Raw genomic sequence first — 23,069 nt, forward strand, 5'->3', positions numbered from 1 at the left:
TTATTTAATTGTTATCAGTTGTGACATGCATTCATTTGTGTGTGTGTGTGTATGTGTGTGTTTGTGTGTGTGTGTGTGTATAGTTCTTTGCAGGTTGATCCAGTGTACAGATTCGTGGCGGTGGTTACAGAACTGTTTGATCTCCACAAAGGAAATCCCTCATGCTACCCCGTTATAGTCAGATCCTCTTCCCACCACCATCCCTGTATACAGGCAACTGCTAATCTGTTCTCTACCTCCATAGTTCGAGCATTTTGAGAATTTTATATAAATGGAATAAAACAGTATGTGACCTTTTGGGACTGGCTTTTTTCATTAAGCATAAAGCCCTTGAGGTCTATCCAAGTTGTTGCATATATCAACAAAAAATTAGTTTCTTTTTATTGCTGAATGGTATCCAGGTGGATGGATGTAGCAGAACTTAATTTAACCATTCTCCTGTTGAATGGTTAAATCACCTTTCAGCCAGTTTGAATTGTTTCTAGTTGTGGGGTATTGTTAATAAAGTTGCCTTGTACATTCACGGGCAGGTGTTTGAGTGAACATAAGTTTTCAATTTTTTCTGGGATAAATACCCAAGAATATGATTGCTGAGTGCATGGTTAATTTTACAAGAATGTGCCAAACTATTTTCCGAAATGGAACTTTGCAATTTTATGTGTTATTCTGACATAATACTGATGGTATTAGATTCCTAGGACTGCTGTAATGAGTTACCACAAACTGGGTGGCTTAAAACAACAGAGCTTCATTCTCTCACAGTTCTGGAGGCTAGAAGTTTCAAACCCAGGTGTTGGCCAGGCTGGTTCTTTCTGGAGGCTTGGAAGGAGAATCTCTTCCATTCTTTTCTCCTAGCTTCTGGTGATTGCCAGCAATCTTCAGCATTCCTTGGCTTCCAGCTCTATCAGTTGTCTCTGCCTCATTGTTGCCATTCTCCATATGTGTATCTGTGTCCAAATGTTTCTCCTAAGGACACCCCAATCCAGTATGACTTCATCTTAACTTGATTGTATTTGCAAAGACCCTATAAACCTATTTCCAAATAATGTCATATTCAAAGGGAGTCCGAACTTGAACATATTTTTTTAGGGGATATAATTCAACTTTAACTGCAATCTTTGTTATTCTTTTATATTCTTGGTAGTCTATGAATGAATTAAGATTACTGTATGCTATATGTTAGTACATTCAACAAATGCTAGTGCTCATTGTGTGCAAGGCTCCAATCGGGATAGAAGAATCACCATTTAGATTTTGAAAACCTGTTTACTCATCCCTTTTCTTTGTGTAGTTTCAAGTTTTTATTTGTTTATATCTTGTATTTTAGCTTATAAACTTTTAATTTTTATTATCAAAAATCGTATTGGAAGTCATAATGAACATTTATAAAGCATTAAATATTTCCTAGGTGGTGTGCTAAGAGCTTGGGCTTAGAAGCCAGACAGACTGGGTTTGAATTCCAATTTGCCACTTACAGCTTTGTGGGCAAGTTACATAATCTCTTCATGTTATAGTTTCCTCATCTGTAAATAAAATTAGTGCATGTAAAGCATGTAGAATAGTGCTTGGCACAGAGTAAGGACTTTATTTAAACCTCCTAACAACTCTACGAGGTTATTTGCTTTATGCATTGGGATTATCTACTATGAAAAATACATATTTGTATGTAATATATGTATGTGTACATGTTATACACACAGATGTATTCACATACAAGCACATTATCCACACAGACACATCATACACACATACACACATTTCTACTCCTATATATACACATGAGGTTCACGAATTTGTTACAACAATGTTGCTAATCTTTCTGATATCAGAGGGATTATTCATTATGAATTTGTACCAACTGGACAAACAGTTAACTGAGTTTACTATTTGGAAGTGCTGAAAAGTTTGCGAGAAAAAGTTAGACGACTTGAACTTTTCGCCAATAATTCATGGCTCTTGCATCATGACAATGCACCAACTCACACAGCACTGTCTGTGAGGGAGTTTTTAGTCAGTAAACAAATAACTATTGGAACACCCTCCCTACTCACCTAATCTGGCCCCCAATGACTTCTTTTTTTATCCAAAAATAAAGGAAATATTGCAAGGAAGACATTTTGGTGACATTCAGGACATCAAGGGTACGCTGACAGCTCTGATAGCTATTCCAGAAAAAGAGTTCCAAAATTGCCTTGAAGGGTGAGCTAGGCGTTGGCGTCAGTGCATCACTTCCCAAGGGAAGTACTTTGAAGGTGACCGTAGTTATATTCAGCAATGAGGTATGGAGCACTTTTTCTAGGATGAGTTCGCGAACTTAATTGTCAAGACTTCGTATATGGCTCAGGGCCATTAAGTCACACAATACAATTTCTCAGTTTTTTTGGTTAAAGTAGTCCTGTATACCCTGTTTCCCCAAAAATAAGACCTAGCTGGACAATCAGCTCTAATGTATCTTTTGGAGCAAAAATTAATATGAGACCCGGTCTTATATAAGACCGGGTATTATATTATATTACTTATATTATATTATATTATATTATATTATATTATATTATGCTATATTATATTACATTACATTATAAAGACCCGGTCTTATTTTACCATAATATAAGACCGGGTCTTATATTAATTTTTGCTCCAAAAGACGCACGAGAGCTGATTATCCAGCTAGGTCTTATTTTCGGGGAAATACGGTATTTAGAAAATTTGTACTTGCTTTCTCAGCCCCTCTTTACATTCACTTGTCATTTTGAACCTGGAGAGAAACAACATGGGTTCTAATTCTAACTCATTGAAAAACTAATATGGTATCTAAATCTTTGTATTTGGCCATATATATCCTCTGAATGAATTAAGATTACTGCAGAAGCTATTTGGGAAGAGAAGTAGGCCCAGGGTGGCAAATTGAAGAAAATACCATGAAAAATACATTTTCTGTAAGGAAGAGCTCACCTGATTGGTATACCTATCTCTCTTCTACACATGCGCTAAGGAATCTGGAAAAAATCAGTAGGGCACATTATGGCAGCTAGTTATATTTTAGAAGCACACAGTTCTATTTTGTCATGTGTGAAAATGTTTTTGTCAGTTTTCCCTGTGTCACAATGGAGTTGAATTATTATGTAGACTCATCTCTTTTAGGCAAGTCTAACAATAGGTACCCAATAAATACAATAACAACAAAAGAGTTAAAGATAACAATTTAGAAAGTATGGATTATTTCTCTTGCCATTCTTTCCAGAGAATATATGCTTCAGTATGAGGTGGAAGATGTATGATTAACTATTTCTTGTTGGCTCAGTTCAGGTGTGTACTTCTTAGCGAGACTATCTTGCCAGGCTGAATGTGATTCTAGTTAAAGATTTTTCAAATTTATTGGCCTCTGAACTCAAGTCAACTACGTCACTTAGCACTTCACAGAATAATGATTTTTGTTCTAATGCAGGAAGAAAAACTGGCTGAGAGATGGGATTAAGGCTTCAATGAGATGCACAAATATGGCCATGTGTACTGTTCTTTATTGATTATTTAAGGGATTAACAAGAGAATTTTGTGCATACATACTTTTTACCCGATAATACTCGCTTTAGAATTTAACTGCCTAACCTAACATGATGTAGAGATGGTTGCTTGGAATGCTGGATTGATGTTTGTCTGGAGCTTGGGTTGCGTGTATTTCAGATAGATGCTATCCCTGCACTAGCCTCTTGTCTAACAAATCATAAGTGCAGTGACAGATGCAGAAAATTATGTTGGTGTTTGCTTTTTTAGGTAGACTTTTGTGATGTTGAAGTGGAGCCTGTTTTGCACATGTTCTTGTGCCATCATTAGTTTGTGGGTTAATTTATTTCATTTAGTGCCTGCTAAGAGTGAACATAACATCTCCTTCAGTATAGATGTCTGAACTGGAGTACTGCCATTTAGTCAGCTTGTTTTGGAACAAATTCAGTTGATAATAAATGTACCTTTTTTTTTTTTTAAGGTTAAAATGGGCTTGTTGGTGGATCTGACAAATACTTCAAGGTTCTACGACAGAAATGACATAGAAAAAGAAGGAATCAAATATATAAAACTTCAGTGTAAAGGGTAAGCCATGTATTAAGATTCTTTAATATTGAAACCTCTTGCTGAGATTTGTAATCTCTTCTTTTTAAAAAAGAAATGTTTTCATATTACCAGACATGGTGAGTGCCCCACAACTGAGAATACGGAGACATTTATTCGTCTATGTGAGCGATTTAATGAAAGAAACCCGCCTGAACTTATAGGTACGTTTGACTGGACTTTTACTTTGCAATTGGGTTTCCATTCTCTTTTTTGCAAGTGAGTTCATGAGTTTACTTTTATTATTATTTTTAAGTAATCACCAAGAAATGTTTCTTAAAGTAATAGACTATTGTGAACTGTAAAATAAATATATTTTTGTAGTTTTTATATTTTTCAAGATAAAGCCCTAATTGCTCCTCTTTGGGTGTACCCTTGGGAAACTACCTTAAACCTACGTAGTTATTTTTTATAATTTTACATTTTATACCATATGTATAATTTTGAAACTTTTTTCACTCAGTATCTGAGGGTAATCCATGGTGGTGTAGGTAACTGATGTTCACTTTTTTGCTGCTGTGTAGTATTCCATCATCTGAATATACAATAGCTTATCCATTTTCCTGTTGATGGACAATTCTTTTAGCAGATATTTATTGACTGCTACTCTTTGCCAGGTACATGCTCTTGGAACATACCAGTAGAGAAAACAGAAAAAAGATCCCTGATCTTCCGGAGCTTATATTCTAGTGTGGGTTTGGAGTGGGGGTGGTGGATTGAGGGAAGGCAGGCAATAAATAAATAAGTAAATTTTCTTAAAATGAGAGTTACTTAAAATGATATTTGGGTTATTTTCAGTTTTTTTTTTTTCCTTTTATAAACCATGCTGCTAGGAGTGATCTTTCAGAAGTAAATTTTCTTAAAATGAGAGTTACTTAAAATGATATTCGGCTTATTTTCAGTTTTTGTTTTTTCCTACTATAAACCATGCTACTAGGAGTGGTCTTTCGGAAATTTTAAGGTTTGATATTGAGCTTTGATTTTTTGTTCTTTCTGGTATTTATATTGGCATATGATTTGAACTGAGGATCCAATTTAAATGTTTTCTATATAACCAATCATTTATTTTAGTGCAACTTATTGAATACTTTTTTCTACTGATACCTAGATGCTGTAAATTAACTTCTTATATGTACTACTGGAAAATTTTTCAATTCATTTATTTTAACTTTTTTCATAATTGTTTGAAACTTTTGTTTTCAATATATTTTCTTTTGTGATTTCTTTTTTTTTAAATATTTTAAGCAGCTTTGTATTTACCTCATTCAGAGAATTAACTGAAAAACTATTAGGAATAGTAAGAAAGTTCAGGGGATATATTTGCACACAGATAAATAAGAAAATATCAGCAACTTTCCTGCAAATAAGCAGTAACTAGTTAGAAAATATAATTAGAGAATGGTCTCATTAATAATTTTATTAATATTGACTAACATTTATCGAACATTTCCTCTCTAATAGTCACTCTGTAAACATTTTACATACATTATCTCATTGTCTTCTCACACACAACAATCCTATTAGGTAGATATTATTTTCACCCCTGTTTTATGGTAAGAAACAGGCTTGGAAAGGTTATGTGACTTGCTCAATGTCATTCACACAGCTAGTAAGGGTTAGAACTTAGATCAAATCTTAATCTGAGTTGAGAATTCACACTCTAAACCAATTCTCTTGTCTGTAACAGAAGTACAAAACAAGGAATAAAGTTACTAAGAAATGTGGAGGTCTTTATGAAGAAAGTATACTTGGATGTTAAAAGACTTGAAGAAATGGAGAGACATTATTTGTTTCCAAATTAATTTCAATTTTTTAATGTAATTCCAAGCAAAATCCCAATGATACTTTGGAAGAATTACTGTGGAATTAATTTCTATTTGTTAAGTCCACTGCCTCTGTTAAATCAATAAATATTTATTGAGCACAGAAAAAAAACGTTTGGCAAATCAAACAGGCAAGATTACGAGCAAGAAAATTTTGAAAAGCAAAAGTAATGAGGGGATTTTCCTTGCCATTTATTAAAGCATAAGGTAAAGTAATGGAAGCTGGAATAGTTTCCTGGTGGTAGAGAATATCTTTCAAATCAGAGGGGAAAGGGTGATTAGTTAACAAATGGTGATGAGACAATTAGCCAACTAGATGAGGAAATATATTTATTTATTTATTTAAGGAGGGTGCAGCTCACAGTGGCCCATATAGGGATCGAACTGATTGGCAACCTTGGTGTTATTAGCACTGTGCTCTAAGCAATTGAGCTAACCAGCCAACCCATTAAATATATTTTAGATTAATTAAATATTTTTAAAAGGACCCATAAGGATATAGGAAAAAATATAGGTCAGTATTCATTTACTTATGGCATGAGGAAGGTATTCCCAGTGTATCACCAAAGGCAGACTCCATGAGCAAGTATTTCATTTTGGAGTGTTCCTGGACTACTGCGTCAGAATCACGTGAGGATGCTTATGAGGAATGTATGTTTTCGGGCCTCAACCTGGACTTAACATAAAAAGCTCTGGGAATAAGCTCAGGAATCTAGGTGGTTTTTTTTTTTTGTTTGTTTGTTGTTATTTTTTTGTTTTGTTTTTAACAAGGGTGATTTTTATGTGCATTTAATTTTGAGAACTGCTATCAAAAATTAAAATGTGTCTATTAATAGTAACAGCTGCTATTGATTGCTTATTGAAAAATTGGGAAAAATATTTGAAGCATATATGACAAATAAAAAAATAGTATTTTTATATACAAAGAGATTTTATAATCTAATAGGCGAAAGAGTCATTTCTCAATAGAAAAATATGGAAGACAATGAAAATGTAATTTATAAAATATGAAATACAAATAGCCAAGAAACATGAAAGATTTTTTGTTCTCACTTGTTAATAAGAGATACAAATTAAAATATATGTCGTTACCTTCCCCCTTCAAATTGACAAAGAACTAAAAAAATATAATGTGAAGGACTGGATAAAATGGTTGCATTAATAATATACTGTTAATTAGAGTGTTAATGGATACAGCATTTCTGGAGGGACAGTTTGGTGATATTTCTCAAGATCCTTGAAAGTGTTCATACACTTGGACTCATCAAGACCACATCTAAGAATTTATTTTAAGGTCTTAGTCAGAGGTGAACATAAAGATTTATGTGAAAGGAATTTCATCACAGCTTCATTTGTAATAAAAAACAACAGCTTACGTAGCTGATAAAAGCAGGTCATTTATATTGTACAGTATGCAAGTACTGTTTAACAGAAGAACAATAATATGGGAATATATGACATAGTATTGCAATATGTATATGTGTATATATTTACACATTACATGAATATGTGTAAGAAGTACACATATATACACATATATTTAGGTATACGACTAGACGATAAACAGCCTAAGATAGCATCGAGGCCTTTATTGGAACGATTTAAAAACTTTTCTCATTTGAGAGAAACCGTTGTAGGGGTATATGCTAAGTATTCTTGAAGAATTCAAAGAAGGGCAGTTGAGAAATCTTAGCATTTGGAATCAGATGTCACGATTTCAGAAAGAGTAACACTTTCAGGTTTAGGGGAATAAGTCGACTGTTGTTATAAATTATTCAGTTGTATTCTTGGAAAAAGTGATAAGAAAAATTTCTAAATTGAGTGTTTTACAGGTTGTAAAAATTATAGAACTCTGCTACAATATATATTATTATATATGTCTTTTATTACCGGTAGTGATTCTGTTTATGTGGGTTGAAGTAGAAACATTTGTTCTGGGCCTGCCAAGTTTTCCAGCACAGGTTGTATTGGCAATTATTTATTGTAGTAATACTCTTAAGATAATAACAGAAGCTGGTCTTAGAGTTAGTTGCTGGTAATGCCTTTTCCAGCAAAAGGAAGTAAGGAATCAAGTTTAAGTGGCCTGCTTTTACAATATTTTCATTGTGTTTTAGTATCAGTGATGGAATTTTCATCAGCTTTGCACACATTCTTGCTGAAGCATACTTGCTTGAGTAAACATTTGTGACTAACAGTAAACATTTGTGACATAGCAAAAATGAGACTCATTTATTTTCAAAGCTACTCTTTTAAAAAAAAATCGTCTTTAAATTAGCTGATGTAATTGGTAATTCATGCACTTAGCCTGGTTGTGGAAAAATGCTGTATAGGCTTAGTGGAAATGTGAAGTTCTTGAAACATTTACCACAGACGCCTGAAACGTTTTCTGATCTTTAGGAAGAACTACAGTTTCATAATCCCTTATCTGATGCCCTTTGGTCGGATGTCTCTAGTTTTTTACCATATATCAACTCCCCTGAGGGCAGTACCCGCTGATTATTTTTATTATGGAAGTTTCAAATACATCAAAAGTGGGGAGAATAGTAAAATGAGATCTCATGTATCTGTCAGCCAGCTTCAGTAATCATTTTGCTGATTTTTTCATCTTTCCTCTCCTCCCCTTAACAAATTGTTTTGAGTATTTTAAAGCAAATCATAGACATACCGTTTTACTAAAAATGTTTCAGTATGCATCGCTAACTGATTAGGATTTTTGGTTATTCTATAACCACCATGCAGTTATACCAAATAGAATGATTAAAAATCCCTTAGTATCTAAAGCCTAGTTCATTTCTAGGTTTCCTCAATTATCTAAAAAATATCTTTTTCAAGTTAGATTTTCAAACCAAGACCCAACAGTGTCCATGTATTTTGTCGTTATGTCTCTTAAGTCTCTCTGATTCTCTTTTTTAAGTGCCGTCAATTTGTTGGATAAACCAGGTCATTGGCCCTATAAAATATTCCATGTTCTGGATTTATCTGATTGACTTCTCATGGTATCAGTTACCTTGTTCCTTTATCTCTTGTATGTCGTGTAAACTGGTAGTTAAATCTAGAGACATAGTTATATTCAGTTTTAGGGTTTTAGACAAGAACACTTGGTGTCATGGTTCCTTTCACGCTACACCAGGAAGCACATAATGTCTGGTTATCCCACTTTTACTAGTACTAACATGGGTAAGTGGGTTCAGGTGGTGGCAGCTTGTTTTCTCTGTGATAAAGTTCATCTGTCTTTTACCTAATGATTTTAGTATCCATTGATGATTGTTGCCTTGATCCAATATTTCATTAGAGGTTGAAAAATGATTTTTCTGAGTCTCTCATTTTTTTATATATTAGCTGGAATTCTTCTTTAGCAAGGAACCATTTCTTCTCAATTTGTTTATCCTGAAATGCAGTTTGTACTGTAAAGGCAAAATAAATATTTGATTCTTTCCTTTTATGTATTTCTCTATTTTCAGAACAGTGAGTTGGCATCTTAGCAGTCTCTAGTGGTGACTGATTAATTTTATTTTTTTGGAGTATCTGTAGGAACTGTATATTTTTATACAGTTGATGTATTTAAATCGGTTGCAGTCAGTATTGATTCTTATGTCCAAATTGCTTCATCCTAGACCAGTGGGAGCCCCTTCAAGTTGTTTTCTGTATCCTTCTATCACCCTGTCAGTCTTTGATGGTTTCCTTGTTTTCTGGCATGAGATGTTTTCCAGATTCAGTTATTTTTCTAAGGAGCCTGGTTCCTGATTTCCTTTTAGTGGAAAATAGTGGAGATAATCTGAGTGTTAGAGAGCATTCCATAATTAAACACATGAACATTTTTTTGCAATTGAACATATGAATAACTCTTTCACACTAAGAGGGAAAAATAGACTGTAAATAATGTCACATCAGTTCAGGTCAGTTTTTGTCCCCAAATGATTTACAAAAAAATTTTATGTTTTTAGAACTTTTTTGAAATTATAATTACAAATAAGAGATTATGGAGGTATAGTGCATTTGTTTGCATGTACAGAAGTAACTTGAGAATAAGAATTTTGTGGAGTGGAGAAAATCTGTTTTGTGTTAAAAGAGAAACAGCTCAATTCTTGGTAAATGGTAGACTATGTATAAGATACATAGCTTAACTAATGCTTGCAATTACTTTAGGTGTTTCTGGTTATAAGTACATGTGACAGATTTGTAAATAGATATTTTCATGAGTAGCACACACTTATTTATGTAAAAAGCATTTCTTTTAAATAAAAATATTTAAGATAACTTGGCACATCATAAGTTCTTTGTAATTGTAAGTTTCTTTTTTTTGTTCTTATTTTTGTTGCTCATTTAGATGAGGTCTCAACCTCAGCACTGTTGACATTTTGTACTCGTAGTTCTTTGTGCATTGCAGGGTGTTAAACAGAATCCCTAGTCTCTACCCTCTAAATGCTAGTTGTGACTATTAAAATTATCTACTGACATTGCCAGGTGTTCGGTGGTTGAGGGTTGGCGGGCAAAATTGCCCCAGTGTAAAACCACTGATATAGACAGATCAGGTAAATTTTTTGATCCTAAAAATATAATGTATCTGATTGGTGAGATAGAAATGAAATTGTGTATTGAAATCAGGCTTTGTTTAAAGATATATTGTCACTAGTCCTTTATAAGTCATCTCTTCCTAATTTATACTTATATATCCAGTATGTATATTTACATACTTACAGTTCATCTTTCTCTCCTTTTGTTGGGGAGATGGTTTCTTCTCTTGATTTGATTTTAAAAGAACTACAGTTTTCCCTTAATGCGTAGATTAGTGTTAATATTGTTTAAAATGCTATATAAATTTATTTCACTTATTAGCTTACCTAGAAAATGAAGACAAATTCGAGTAAGTTGACTTGAAATAGTTAATAGTGAGCTAATCTTTAGTTATAAATTGTACTTTACTTGCCACTAGATGGACCCATTTTCATAATAAACAGAAAACTGAAATTTTAACATTGAAGACATATTAGACTAAGCTTGGAGTATACTTAGTTAATGGAATTTTTTTACATTAAATACATAATCTTCCAAATTTTTTGTAGAGTTCTGTCAATAATACTGAAACTTTATATGTATTGTTAGAATATTAAAAGAGCAATGGTACTTTCTTACATTATATATTCTCACATGACTGAATCACTTAATTGGCAATTCTTACATTTTCTATTAATAAAAATATTTAGTTGATCTTGCTAGAGTAAATTAGATGGTTTTGGTGAGAAACATCTAAAGTTAGAACATTTATTGCTTAAATTGGTCTGAAATATAAAGTAGAAAGGAAATTTACATGTTGGGTTAAGCTACATGTTGAATTAAAGTCCTTACAGCTAACATCTTTGTGTAACTTTTTTGAGGCCCCTTTTCTTACAAAGCAATGAACATGATGGAACTTACAGAGTTTAATGACTATAGACATTTATTTCTAACAGGGGGTCTTTCTGTGTTCAAGGCTGAGATCTATTTTTTTACCTCGTCCCTTCAGAGACTTCAGTTATAATATATCCTTGTTGTCAACCTCTGTGATTTCAGTAGGTCCTTCTCAATCTGTAAACATATCTAAGCCTCAGGTTAAACGATACCACCTCCCCCCACAACCCCCACCTTTTCATTCTGTTTTATATTTTCTTTTTCCCTTTCACAGCTGACGTTTTGAAAGATGGATACTTGAATCCGTTTTATTTTCATTCACTTCATTGCAATCTGGAGTCTTCCGTCTGCAGTGTTAATCAAATAGTGACTTTCAGTTCTAATTATCATGTGACATTTAAACAATTGAACACTCATATCTTGAAATTTCCTCTTTCCTTGGTGTACATGACCCCATGTTCTCTAAGAATGACAATTCATTCTTTGTCTTTGTTTATTGTCCACCCACCCCCACACTTATTCTTGAAAGGTTGGTTTTCCTCAGATTTCATCCTTAATTTTTTTGGTCTTATTTTACATACTCATTCTTGGTGATCTTATGCATCCCACAGACCCCTTCCATAATTGACTGTATAACTGATTATTCTTGAATCTACAATTTCAGCCAGACCACTCTGTGAAACTCTTTATCGTTATTTCCAAATACTCGTCAATCCCGTAAGAACCTTAAACTCAGCATGTGCAGCTGTGCTTATTACCTTGCCTGTAGACTGGTGGAAACTGTACTTCCTAACCTTGTGAACGGTACCACTGCCCAATTAGTCACCCGAGTCAGAAACCAAAGACTCCTTTTCAATCATTTCTCTCAGTGTTGTCAGTCATTCACCCCTCAAATTGCAGATACTACCTTAAATGTCTCTTTAGTCTGCCTCTGGTTATTTCCCTCCACAGAATCTTATCTCACATAGTAGCGTAAGTTACTGGGATGGCTTCCTTACTGGTTTTCTTCCTTTTGTTGTTGCTGCTTCTTTATTTTTGTTGAGCTGCTGTTGGAGTGGATTTACTGAAATTTGGTAATTTTATTGGCATGCTTGAAATTCTTTACTATCCCTCCATGCCCCTATAATCTCTTCAGTGTGGTGCACACGTTTCTTCCAGATTCTGACCCTCTCATTGTCTCCACCTGCATTTGGCATTACTTTTTTATCATACTCCATGCTGTAGCCAGTATGGTTCATTTAAAGTCTATTTTGATTCATAAATTTTAATTTGCACAAATTGCTCTTATTGTCTGCAGTTCCTTTGTATCCTTGTTTATTGAGTGTTGTTCATTGACTAAGGTTTTGATTCTAAATATTAATGATCATTTTCTTTACTATGGATGTAGAAAGAGATGATTTGGCTCAATTGATAGTAACTCTAAGCTACAGATTTTCAAACATTTTTTTAAGTAGCAAAAACTGCTTTTGGAAAGAAATCTTACCCTATTACAAAAATGAGGTGAAAATGATATTTTATTGGTATGCTTTTAAAAACCTATCCAATTTATAACATTTTCAGTAAAGTCAATTACTGAAAACAAGGCCATGCTGATGAACGTTAACATTTGGAATGTTATTAAAGCCAATTGCAGACTTGTGCTTGCATCTTGCTTTAACAGCTAGTTTTTCAAAAAAATCAACAGTATTGCTGTATATTTATATGTAATTTATATACTCGTATAATAAACTGCATTCGTTTAAAGTGTACAGTTTGAGTTTGGACAGATACAGACACCCATGAAACCACAGTCAAGATTCAGAGCCTTTGCATCACATGCCCCTTTGTGTTCATCCTTTCTTCAATCCTTAGCTGTGGATTAAGCAATCGCTTTCTACTTTCTGTCACTGTGGATTAGTTCGCATCTTCTAGAATTTTTCAAATGAAATGTATTTGACCTATAACTGCAATTTAAAGTTTACAACATGTTAGTTTGATACATTTATACATTGTAATATGATTGCTGTTATACGATAATTAGCACTTATATCATGTTACATAATTATCCTTTCTTTTTAGTGATTGGAATAATTAAATTCTAATTTCTTAGCAAGTTTTATGATTACAATACAGTATTGTTGTCTGTATTTACTATACTTGTGCATTAGATCTCTAGGCCTTATTTTGCAAGTTTGTACCCTTTAACAACATCTATCCTGTGCGCCACCCCCCACCCCTGGTATCCACCATTTTACTCCATATTTTTTATGAATGTGGCATTTTTAGATTTCACATATAAGTGATATTATACACTACTCTTTCTCTGTCTGATTGTCTCACTTAGCATAATGTGGTCAAGGTCCATCTGTGTTGTCGCAATGGTGGGATGTCCACATCTTCTTTATCCATTCACCCATTGATGACCACTTAGGTTGTTTCCATATCTTGACTATTGTAAATAGTGTTGCAATAATCATAGGAGTTGATACATTTCTTCGATATCCTGTTTTTATTTCCCTTGGGTATATACTCAGAAGTGGAATTGCTGGATCATATAGTAGATCTATTTTAATTTTTTGAGAAACGTTTATGTTTTCCATAGTGGTTGAACCAATTTTCATTGCCACCAACAGTGCACAAGAGTTTCTTTTTCTGCACATTCTTGTCAAAACTTATCTCTTATCTTCTTGATGATAGCCATTTTAGTACGTGTGAGGTGATACTGTGTTTCCCTGAAAATAAGACCGGGTCTTACATTAATTTTTGCACCAAAAGATGCATTAGGGCTTATGTTTGGGGGATGTCATCCTGAAAAATCATGCTAGGGCTTATTTTTCCAGTTAGGTTTTATTTTCGGGGAAACACAGTAGCTCATTGTGGTTTTAACTGGCATTTTCCTGATGATTAGTGATGTTGAGCATCATTTCATATGCCTGTTAGCCATGTGGATGTCTTCTTTAGTAAAATGTCTATTAAGATTCTATGCCCATTTTTTAATTGGATTTTTTTTGTTATTGAATTGCATGATTTAAAATATATTTTCAACATTAGGCCCTTGTCTGATGTATGGTCTGCATAAATTTTCTCCTATTCTGTAGGTTGCCTTTTCATTTTGTTAATTGTTTCTTCTGCTGGGCATACACTTTTAAGTTTAATATAATCCCATTTGTTGATTTTTGCTTTGTGCTTTTGGTCTGATACCCAAAAGTCATTGTCAAGTGGCTTCTTCCCTACATTTTCTTCTAGGAGTTTTATGGTATTGGATCTTATGTCTTTGATCCATTTCAAGTTAATTTTTGTGAGTGGTGTAAGTTAGGGGTCCAGGTTCATTGTTCTACATATGTTTATCCAGTTTTCCCATGCCATTTGTTGAAGGGACTCTCCTTTCCCCATTTAGTGTTCTTGTCTCTCTTGTTGAATATTAGTTGACTGTATATGTGAGGTTTATTTCTGGGCTCTGTATCCATTGGTCTGTGTGTCTATTTTTATACCAGTGCCATACTGGATTTGTTACGATAGCTTTGTAGTATAGTTTGAAAGCAGGAAGTGTGATATCTCTGGTTTTGTTTTTTCCCCCTCAGGATTGCTTTGGCTATTCAGGGCCTTTTGTGGTCCTATACAAATTTTTGCATTTTGTAGAATTTTATGTAAATGAAATTACATATGTACTTTTTTTTTTGTTTTCTGACTTCTTTCACACAGCATAATGGTTTTAAAATTATTCTCGTATCATTTATTAGTAATTTGTTCCTTTTTATGGCTGAGTGTATTCATTGTATACAACATGTTTATCCCGTCACCCGATGATTAACATTTGGGAGGCTTGCACTTTTTGGCCATTATAAATAAAGTTGCTGTGGACATTTGTGTTGGGGTTGTAGTGGACATTCGTCTTTATGTATAAGTTTGTGAAGCATATATGTTTTTATTTTTCTTGGGTAAATAACTGGGCTTAGAATGTGTGGGTCATTTGATACAGCTGTATTTTTTGCTTTTAAAAAGTGCCCAACTCCTTTCCAAGGTGACAGTGCCATTTCCATTTCCAGAAGCATATGAGGGTTCTGGTTCCTCTCCATCCTCACTCACATTTGTTGTGGTCAGTGATTTTGGTTTTAGTTGTTCTGATTAATGTGTAGTGGAATCTCATTGAGGTTTTAATTTGCATTTTCCAGATGATTAATAATGTTGATCATCTTTTCATGTGTTTCTTGACTATTTGCATATGTTCTTTTGTAAAGTGTCTGTTCAAATCTTATGCCTGGTTTTTAAAAAATTGGGTTGTTTCATCTTATTATTGAGTTGTAAGAGTTCTTTATATATTCTGGATACAAGTCCTTTGTCAGGTATATGTACTGTGAATATTTTCTGTGCCTGGTGTTTTTATTTTCCTCAAGCATCTTCTAAAGAGCAAACATTTACTATTTTGAAGTAGTTCAATTTATCAGTATTTCCTTTTACTATATGTTTTATCTCAGAAATCTTTTTCTACACTAAGGTTGCAAAGATTTTCTCCCATATTTTCTTCTAGAAGTTTTGTAATTCCGACTTTTAGTTTATTTCTGTAGTTGATTTTCATTGCTTTCTATCAGGATGTTTTATATACACAGAGAAGAGTAGTTTGTAAAAGGTAACATTAAAAAGAAAGATATATAGTCTTGAATGTCAGGATATCCTCCCATTAAACAGAGATAATGGGAAAACCTCCACTTTGAGGTTTGCAGGAGAGTGAATTAACCTGGCAGTAATGCTTTCATATGGCAATTTGCATCAAGCTGTTCTTACTTTTTCGAAGTAATTATAATGATTTAAAAATGCAATCATTTTTGTAATTTATGAAGCCCATTTGCAGCTTTTTAGTATATAGAGGTGGGGCCACACTGATCTCAAATATGTCCTGAAAAAAAGGTTTAAGAAAAACAAATATCTTTTTCTCAGCAGGTTTTTTTCCTAAAAGTTTATTTTGAAAGATTATAAGCCAATGTAAACGATACAGTCAGTTGGTTTCCAGAGAACTTTTTTAATTTTTTATTGTATTGTATATCAGTTAGTTAATTATTTTCTGTATCTAGTCAAGTGTCGTGTGTGTATATATGTGTATGTGTGTTTGTGTGTGATTGTGTGTGTATGTTTGATTAAAATACCTCCTTATTTAAAATATGCTTGGAATCTTTTAGTTTTAAGAGAAATCTTTAGACCTTATAGACAATTTGTAACTAATAAATCAACATGTAGTACATTTAAAGTTCTAGCTAATGTTATGAATTAGACTCTAAGCAACTTAAACTGACAAGTTATTAATAGTTATAAGAGAGGGCTGAGTTTTTTAAAATGTAGTTATTTTATAAAATGATTGAAATGTTTTGATTGCAGGCTGGAATTTTAAAGTAAAATGTGGTCTCTGAAATTATTAATTTTAAACCAAAGCTACTTTATTTTCTAGGTGTTCACTGTACCCATGGTTTCAATCGCACTGGTTTCCTCATATGTGCCTTTTTGGTGGAGAAAATGGATTGGAGGTATTTGTTTCTTGTTATAATGGAAGATATATTAAGTAATTAATAAAAACATTTTTATTGACTTTTTAGTTTTAGCACTTAATATTGCCAAATTTTTGGTGTGAAGTCATAATTAATATAATTTGAATTTGTTTTCATTTTAGATTTGGTTAATCTTTAGAATACCATTCATTACCTGGTGTTTTTGTACTAAGTAGCCCTTTAGTTGAGTGCTTATGGATCCCATATACTATGTATTTTCTTGTCCAGATGTTTTTTCACATCTTACAGGATTATCAGAGACAAATTCTCCCAATATTTCGTGTTTTTATTCATCTTTGGACATTACTATTGTTATTCTTTTTTTAATAGTACCTTTTTATAGCTGTTGAATACTAGGAAAAACTTATAATGCTATACAGAGAAGGTATTTTTGGAACAGTTACTCTATTTAAACCAATCAGCATGTCTTTATTAAGCACCTGTTATTTGTCAAGTGCCTTTTTAGTTTCTGAGACATTAGAACCCTAGTTACTCAAAATTCCTGAGAGAATGAATTTCCTCCTTTACTGATTGGAGGTCATTATTTTGGTTACAAAGCCTGTTACATAGTCGGTCCTTTTCTGAATATAATCACCTGAAGTATGCATCTGATTTTGTATTTTATTTCCTTGCTCATGCACCCTCAGGGGTTCTCTTCTGCATGCACTTCTAGCTCAGCTTTTCTGGCCTTTCTTATGCTGTAAACAATAATCCCAGAGTCCTGTGTCAGACTCGGCTTATGCCTAGCCTTTCTCTGATGACCAATGTTCTTATTGCCTGGGTCTGTTGAAAGTTCCTGAAAAACCAGCATGCTTTTTACTTTCATTCATATTGCTATTCACATTTTTTTGACTGATGTTTTCCCTCAGAGTCAGACCTCAACCTTCAAAGCTCTATTTAAATCCTTCACAGACTACCCAGGTCTCTTCCGTACACTAATTGCAATTTACCTCTAGAGTTTAGGAATTACTGATGTACCTTATATTAAAATTGTTTTGGAATGAATGTGTTCCTTAGTAGATTGAATGCCTTAAGGACGGGACTGTGATTTGTCTATTTTATAAATCTCCAGCATACTTTGTTTGGTGCCATAAATGTAATAAGTGAGTTTTAATAAATCTGCGTAAATGGAGAGTAGTGAGGAAATTGCATGGTGTTTGTTTTCCATAGTATTGAAGCAGCAGTTGCTACTTTTGCTCAAGCCAGACCACCAGGAATTTATAAGGGTGATTATTTGAAAGAACTTTTTCGTCGCTATGGTGATATAGAAGAAGCACCACCCCCACCTCTATTGCCAGATTGGTGTTTTGAGGATGATGAAGATGAAGATGAGGATGAGGATGGAAGAAAGGAATCAGAACCTGGGTCAAGTGCCTCCTTTGGCAAAAGGAGAAAAGAACGGTTAAAACTGGTAATGTTTAAAATTATTATAGTCTTTACCTTTTTATTCAGCAGTTTTATTGAGATTTATGCAAATGGAATATTGACTGTATTTGTTTTACTAGATTTGTGAGGTTATTTCATTCTGGCTATTTCTAAAGATTCCTGATAGCCATGTGTCTGCCTTTTCTACAAGAAAAGTCTCAGTTACATAAATTCATCCTGTTTTTGTGTCTTAGGTAAACCAAAGAACTCTTAGACCTTAGATTGAGAATTTACTATTTCTTTGCAAAGTATTGTGAGATCCCAACTAAGTATCTAGTGAAAATTTTACTAATGCTTTACAAAAATCTCACAGAGTTAAAATAACTTTACATATGCATTCTCCTTCCCCGTGGTGGTATTTTCATATTTTCTGTAAAGTTGAACCAAGAAGACTTTTACTTCTATGACGAACTCCTATCAATCTTCTAGAAATAAAAGGCCTAACTAAAAACATTAGGAGTTAATCTTTCTTGGAGGGTTAGGAGAGATGTGGAGAAGAAAAGTACGGGTTGTACTTGTGTGTACACAGGTACGTGCTCAGACAAAGGGTAAGTTAGGGAAAGTGTGGAGATAATTAAGTGCTAATGAAGTTAATAATTAAGGTGTGTGAGAATCATGGTTGAGCAGTAAACAACCACAGCATTTATTAATAGGCAGTGATTCACAGGCAAGGAAGAAAATGTCTTGTTCTATGTAAATCATATAATGGTTATTTTGGGCTTTTAAAAAAAGTCCCTTGTTTGAAAAACATTTGTATATATTTACACGTTTCAAACTTCAAAACTCTAAGGCCACTAAAAGTGTGAATTGCTTTGAAACATAGAAATAATTTCAAAAATAGCTTCTTATTCTTTTAGTGTAACATTATTTCCTGGATTTAGATATAAGAAATTACTGAATCATATACCTAGAAAAATAGGAATCACATTCTAAAGAAAGTCTAGTAGAATAACATAACATACAGATGATTATTCTTTTATGATACCATTTTTATACAGGATATTTTTTAAGACTAATGATCATGAGCATACGCTTATGTGTTTTTGAAGTATGTTATAGTATTTTAATGTGTAAAAGAGTTTAAAACAAAGAGTTACTATTTTGCAAAATGGAGTAAAGTTTGCAGGTTTTGGTTTTGTATTTTTTTGGCCAGCAGAAAGGGTCTTAAAAATGACATTTATTTTATGATATCAAGTACCATCAAATTCCTATAGTTGCAAATGAGCTCAAGCAGCATTAAGAGAAAAATATCCATGATGAGCATTTTTTTAAAATGAAAATAAATAACATTCAATATAAAATCCCAAACCTAGTTTCTCCTGTTTTGTTTAGTCAGTTACTAAGAGGAGTATTTTATAAATTCTCTTCTATGATTGTGGATTTACCTGTTTCTCCTGTTAGTTCTGTCAGGTTTGGTTTATGTTTTGGGGTGATATTATTTGGGGTGATATTATTATTATACAAATATGTGTAAAAGATTATTTTATCTTTGTAGTGTCTTAACTTTTAGCATTGTAAAATATCTGATATTAGTATGATTGTACAAATGTTTTTTGGATAGTGTTTACATGAAATATCTTTTTTCTGTCCTTTTACTTTTGATATTTATTTATCCTTTATTTAAGGTATTATGTCTCTTATAAACATCATGTTGGGTTTTATTTATCCAGCCAATAGTTTTTGCCTCGTTGGAGTATTTAGTCCATGTACATTTATTTTACTGATTTACTTATTTTAAATTTACTGATTGTTTTACTGTCTGTTTTTGTTTGTCCCACTTGTGGTATGTTTCTTTTTATCTTTCTTTCTTGCCTCTTTTATACTCAATTTTTAAAAAATTTTATCACCCTACCCATTGCCTATTAGTTTTACTGGTTTTTAGTGGTTACCCAAGATTTTAGTTTTCATCTTTGACTTGCTAAAGTCTGGTATATATTAATACTTTTGCCACTGTTTAGACAATGCAAGAATCTCAGAAAATACCTTTTTGATATTGTGTATTTTAATTCTATAAAAATTTAAAACCCCATAAGGCATCATCATCATCATTGTTTTGTATAGTTAATATTCATTAGCTATACCCACAGATTTATACTTTCTAGTGCTCTTCATTTATATATTTTTGTGGTGTCATTTGGATAGTTTTCCTTCTGACTGAAGAGCTCTCTTTAGTATTTTCTTTAATAAGGGTCTGCTGTGACACAGTCCTTCAGTGTTTGTGTGAAAATGTCTGTTTTTTGCCATCATTTTGAAGAATGTTTGTACTGGGTATAGAATTCTGGGTTGCCACTTTGAAAATATTATTCCATAATCTATTTCTGTTGAGAAGTTGCTTCTTTGAAGGTAATCTTTTTGTTTTTGATTTTCAACAGTTTTGTAATGATGTTTCTACTTGTGGTTTTCTTTGTATTTATCCTGCTTCCTATTTATAGTGATTCTAGAATCTATGGTTGGATATTTTAAAAAAAAATTGTTTTTGATAATTTTTCGCTATTAATATCTTCAAATATTGTTTCAGATCCATTCTTTCTCTCTTCTCCTTTTGGGCCTTACTCAATAGGCTCCCTTTTTTTTTTTTTTTAATATCTCTTAAGTTCTTTTGTATATTTTCCATTCTTTTGTTTCCTGATTCAGTCTGGATATTTTCTTCTGACCTATCTTCCAGTTTATTAATTCCTTCTTTAGCTTTGTCTAAGCTGGTGTTAAATTCATCCATTGAGTACTTAATTTCAGTTATTTTACTTTCACTTCTAGAATTTTCATTTGAGTTTTAAAATTGTTTTCAGTTCCGTGGTGGAACTCTTCATCTTGTTATTTAGGTTCTGAATTTATTAATCCGTTATTTTAAAGCCTCTGACAGATAACTCTAATATGTGAATCTCCTCTGGATGTTCTTTAGTTTTTCTTTTAATATCCTTTTGAGTTTTAGTCAATTCTAGGGTTTTTTTGTTTTTTTCATACGTAGGTATTTCTGATCACTAGACATTATGTATGAATAATTGTGCAAATTGGGACTCTACATCACGTTACCTTCCTTCAGAGAAGATGTACTTTTGCTCTTACATAGGCCTAGGAGTTGAACATCTTAACTCAGTCAAGGATTGAATCATTTAGAAGCTAGGTTTCAGTTTTGGGAGGCTGGTCTGTTTTTGGTTCACCCTGATTCCTAGAGTTTAGCCCTTTGGGAATCCTAATTGAAAGCCTGGAGAATTAAATAGGATCCCTTCTTCTTGGTGGCCTGGAACTCCAGTTTTTGTTTTATGATTCCTATGATATTCCTGAAAGCTCTGTTCAGCTTCTTAGCCTCTCAATTCCATTTTTGAAACAGTGACTGTAGAGGAAAATCCTAAAGGAGAAAAGCTATACCAGATGTCTAGCTCACCTCTCTGGGCTTCCCTTCCCCCTGAGCTCTTGGTCCTTCAAGTTCTTATTGCCTTTCTAATTCTCCAGTGTCTTCAAATAGGTGCAAAAGACATTTTGTCTAGGTTTTTCTCATGGCTTCAAAATTGGTCTAAATAAGCTGGCCTGCCATTGCTCAAAGCAGCAATCTTCCCTTCCTTTGTTTTTGGAGAAAAAAGTTAGGTTTGATTTCTAACTGACATTGAGGAGTTGGTGATTTTCAACAATATATGTGCTTATACTTCCAAAGGCAGAGTTATGAAAACAAAACAAAACAACCCCCCCCAAAAAAACAACAACAACAACAACTTATGCCTTATGGTAGTTTTTCCTCTTTTAAAATCATAATTAGTGAATACTAAAATTGTAAAAATATATTTTTACTTATAAAAATAATATACTTACATTAAAGAAAGTTTGAAAACTAAAGAAACAATTTATAATTCTTTAATTTTCACCTCACTACTGGCATTTTTGTCATCTTTGAAGAATTTCTCCCCATTCTCTCTCTCTCTCTCTCTCTCTCTCTCTCTCTCTCTCTCTCTCTCTTTCTCTCTCTCTCCCCCCTTCCCTCCCTCGCTCTCTCCCTCTTTCTCTCTTAATCATTGTTTTAAAAGTGTACAGAAATGACTTAAAGATCAGTTTTCTTTGCAAAATAAAAATGTGAACATCTAGAATTATGTAGAAGGTATCGCTTCACTCCCTTTCCACTGGTCTCTACTTTTTAAAAGGTCTGTGTTCTTTTAAATACTAATTTTTGTATGCATTTACATATATATCTTCGGTTTTGACCTTACCCCTCCCTTTTAAAAACATTAATGTATTTTCCTGCAGCCTTAATTAAAAAACAAAAACAAAAATCTTGGATATCTTTTTTTAGTACATATAGAACTACCTCATTCATTTTAGTTAACACCAGAGGAATCAGCTTATAAAAAGCAAACAGAAGATTTCTTTAGAAGATGAGAAAGGATATAAATCCATAAAATAATTGCAGGCTATTATGAAAAAGAACAAATTAGAGATTTTGGAAATGATAAAAAATAAAAAAAGCAAAAAACTCAGTAGATGAGTTGGGTAGCAGAATGCAGTTAGCTGTATAGGAAGTTATCAAGTTGGAAGACCTAACTAAGAAATTCTTCCCGATACAGCACAGAAGGATAAAGAAAAATAAAAAATAGTTTAGAGTTATGTAATGATTTATGTGAATGATTTAATAATATGAAATATCACGGGGACAAATACAATAAGGATAAAACATGTTCATCTGAGGATTATTTTCTGTGGTATATGAGGACCAGGTCAGACTATGGATTTTAAGAATCTAATGGGAGGTTAGAAAATAGAGACAGAGTTGTCTTAGGGGTTCTCAGTACCACTTCTGTGTTTGGACTCGGCATATACGAGTAGCTGT

At 33.0% G+C, this 23,069-nt stretch overlaps 1 protein-coding gene across 2 annotated transcripts in view; it reads left to right on the forward strand.

The window, feature by feature from the left end:
- RNGTT (RNA guanylyltransferase and 5'-phosphatase) overlaps window positions 1-23,069 on the forward strand; it is a 241,250-nt gene that overhangs the window by 6,260 nt on the left and 211,921 nt on the right. For both annotated transcript variants that reach the window (XM_019743290.3, XM_019743291.3), the window contains exons 3-6: window positions 3,983-4,086; window positions 4,180-4,268; window positions 16,735-16,810; window positions 18,002-18,242. In XM_019743290.3, the coding sequence (XP_019598849.2) occupies window positions 3,983-4,086; window positions 4,180-4,268; window positions 16,735-16,810; window positions 18,002-18,242 (510 nt within the window). The remainder of the gene's footprint in view (window positions 1-3,982; window positions 4,087-4,179; window positions 4,269-16,734; window positions 16,811-18,001; window positions 18,243-23,069) is intronic.

Source organism: Rhinolophus sinicus, chromosome 2 (assembly GCF_057876585.1).
Source record: "Rhinolophus sinicus isolate RSI-liver-muscle chromosome 2, RSI-T2T, whole genome shotgun sequence".
Classification (NCBI taxonomy): domain Eukaryota; kingdom Metazoa; phylum Chordata; class Mammalia; order Chiroptera; family Rhinolophidae; genus Rhinolophus; species Rhinolophus sinicus.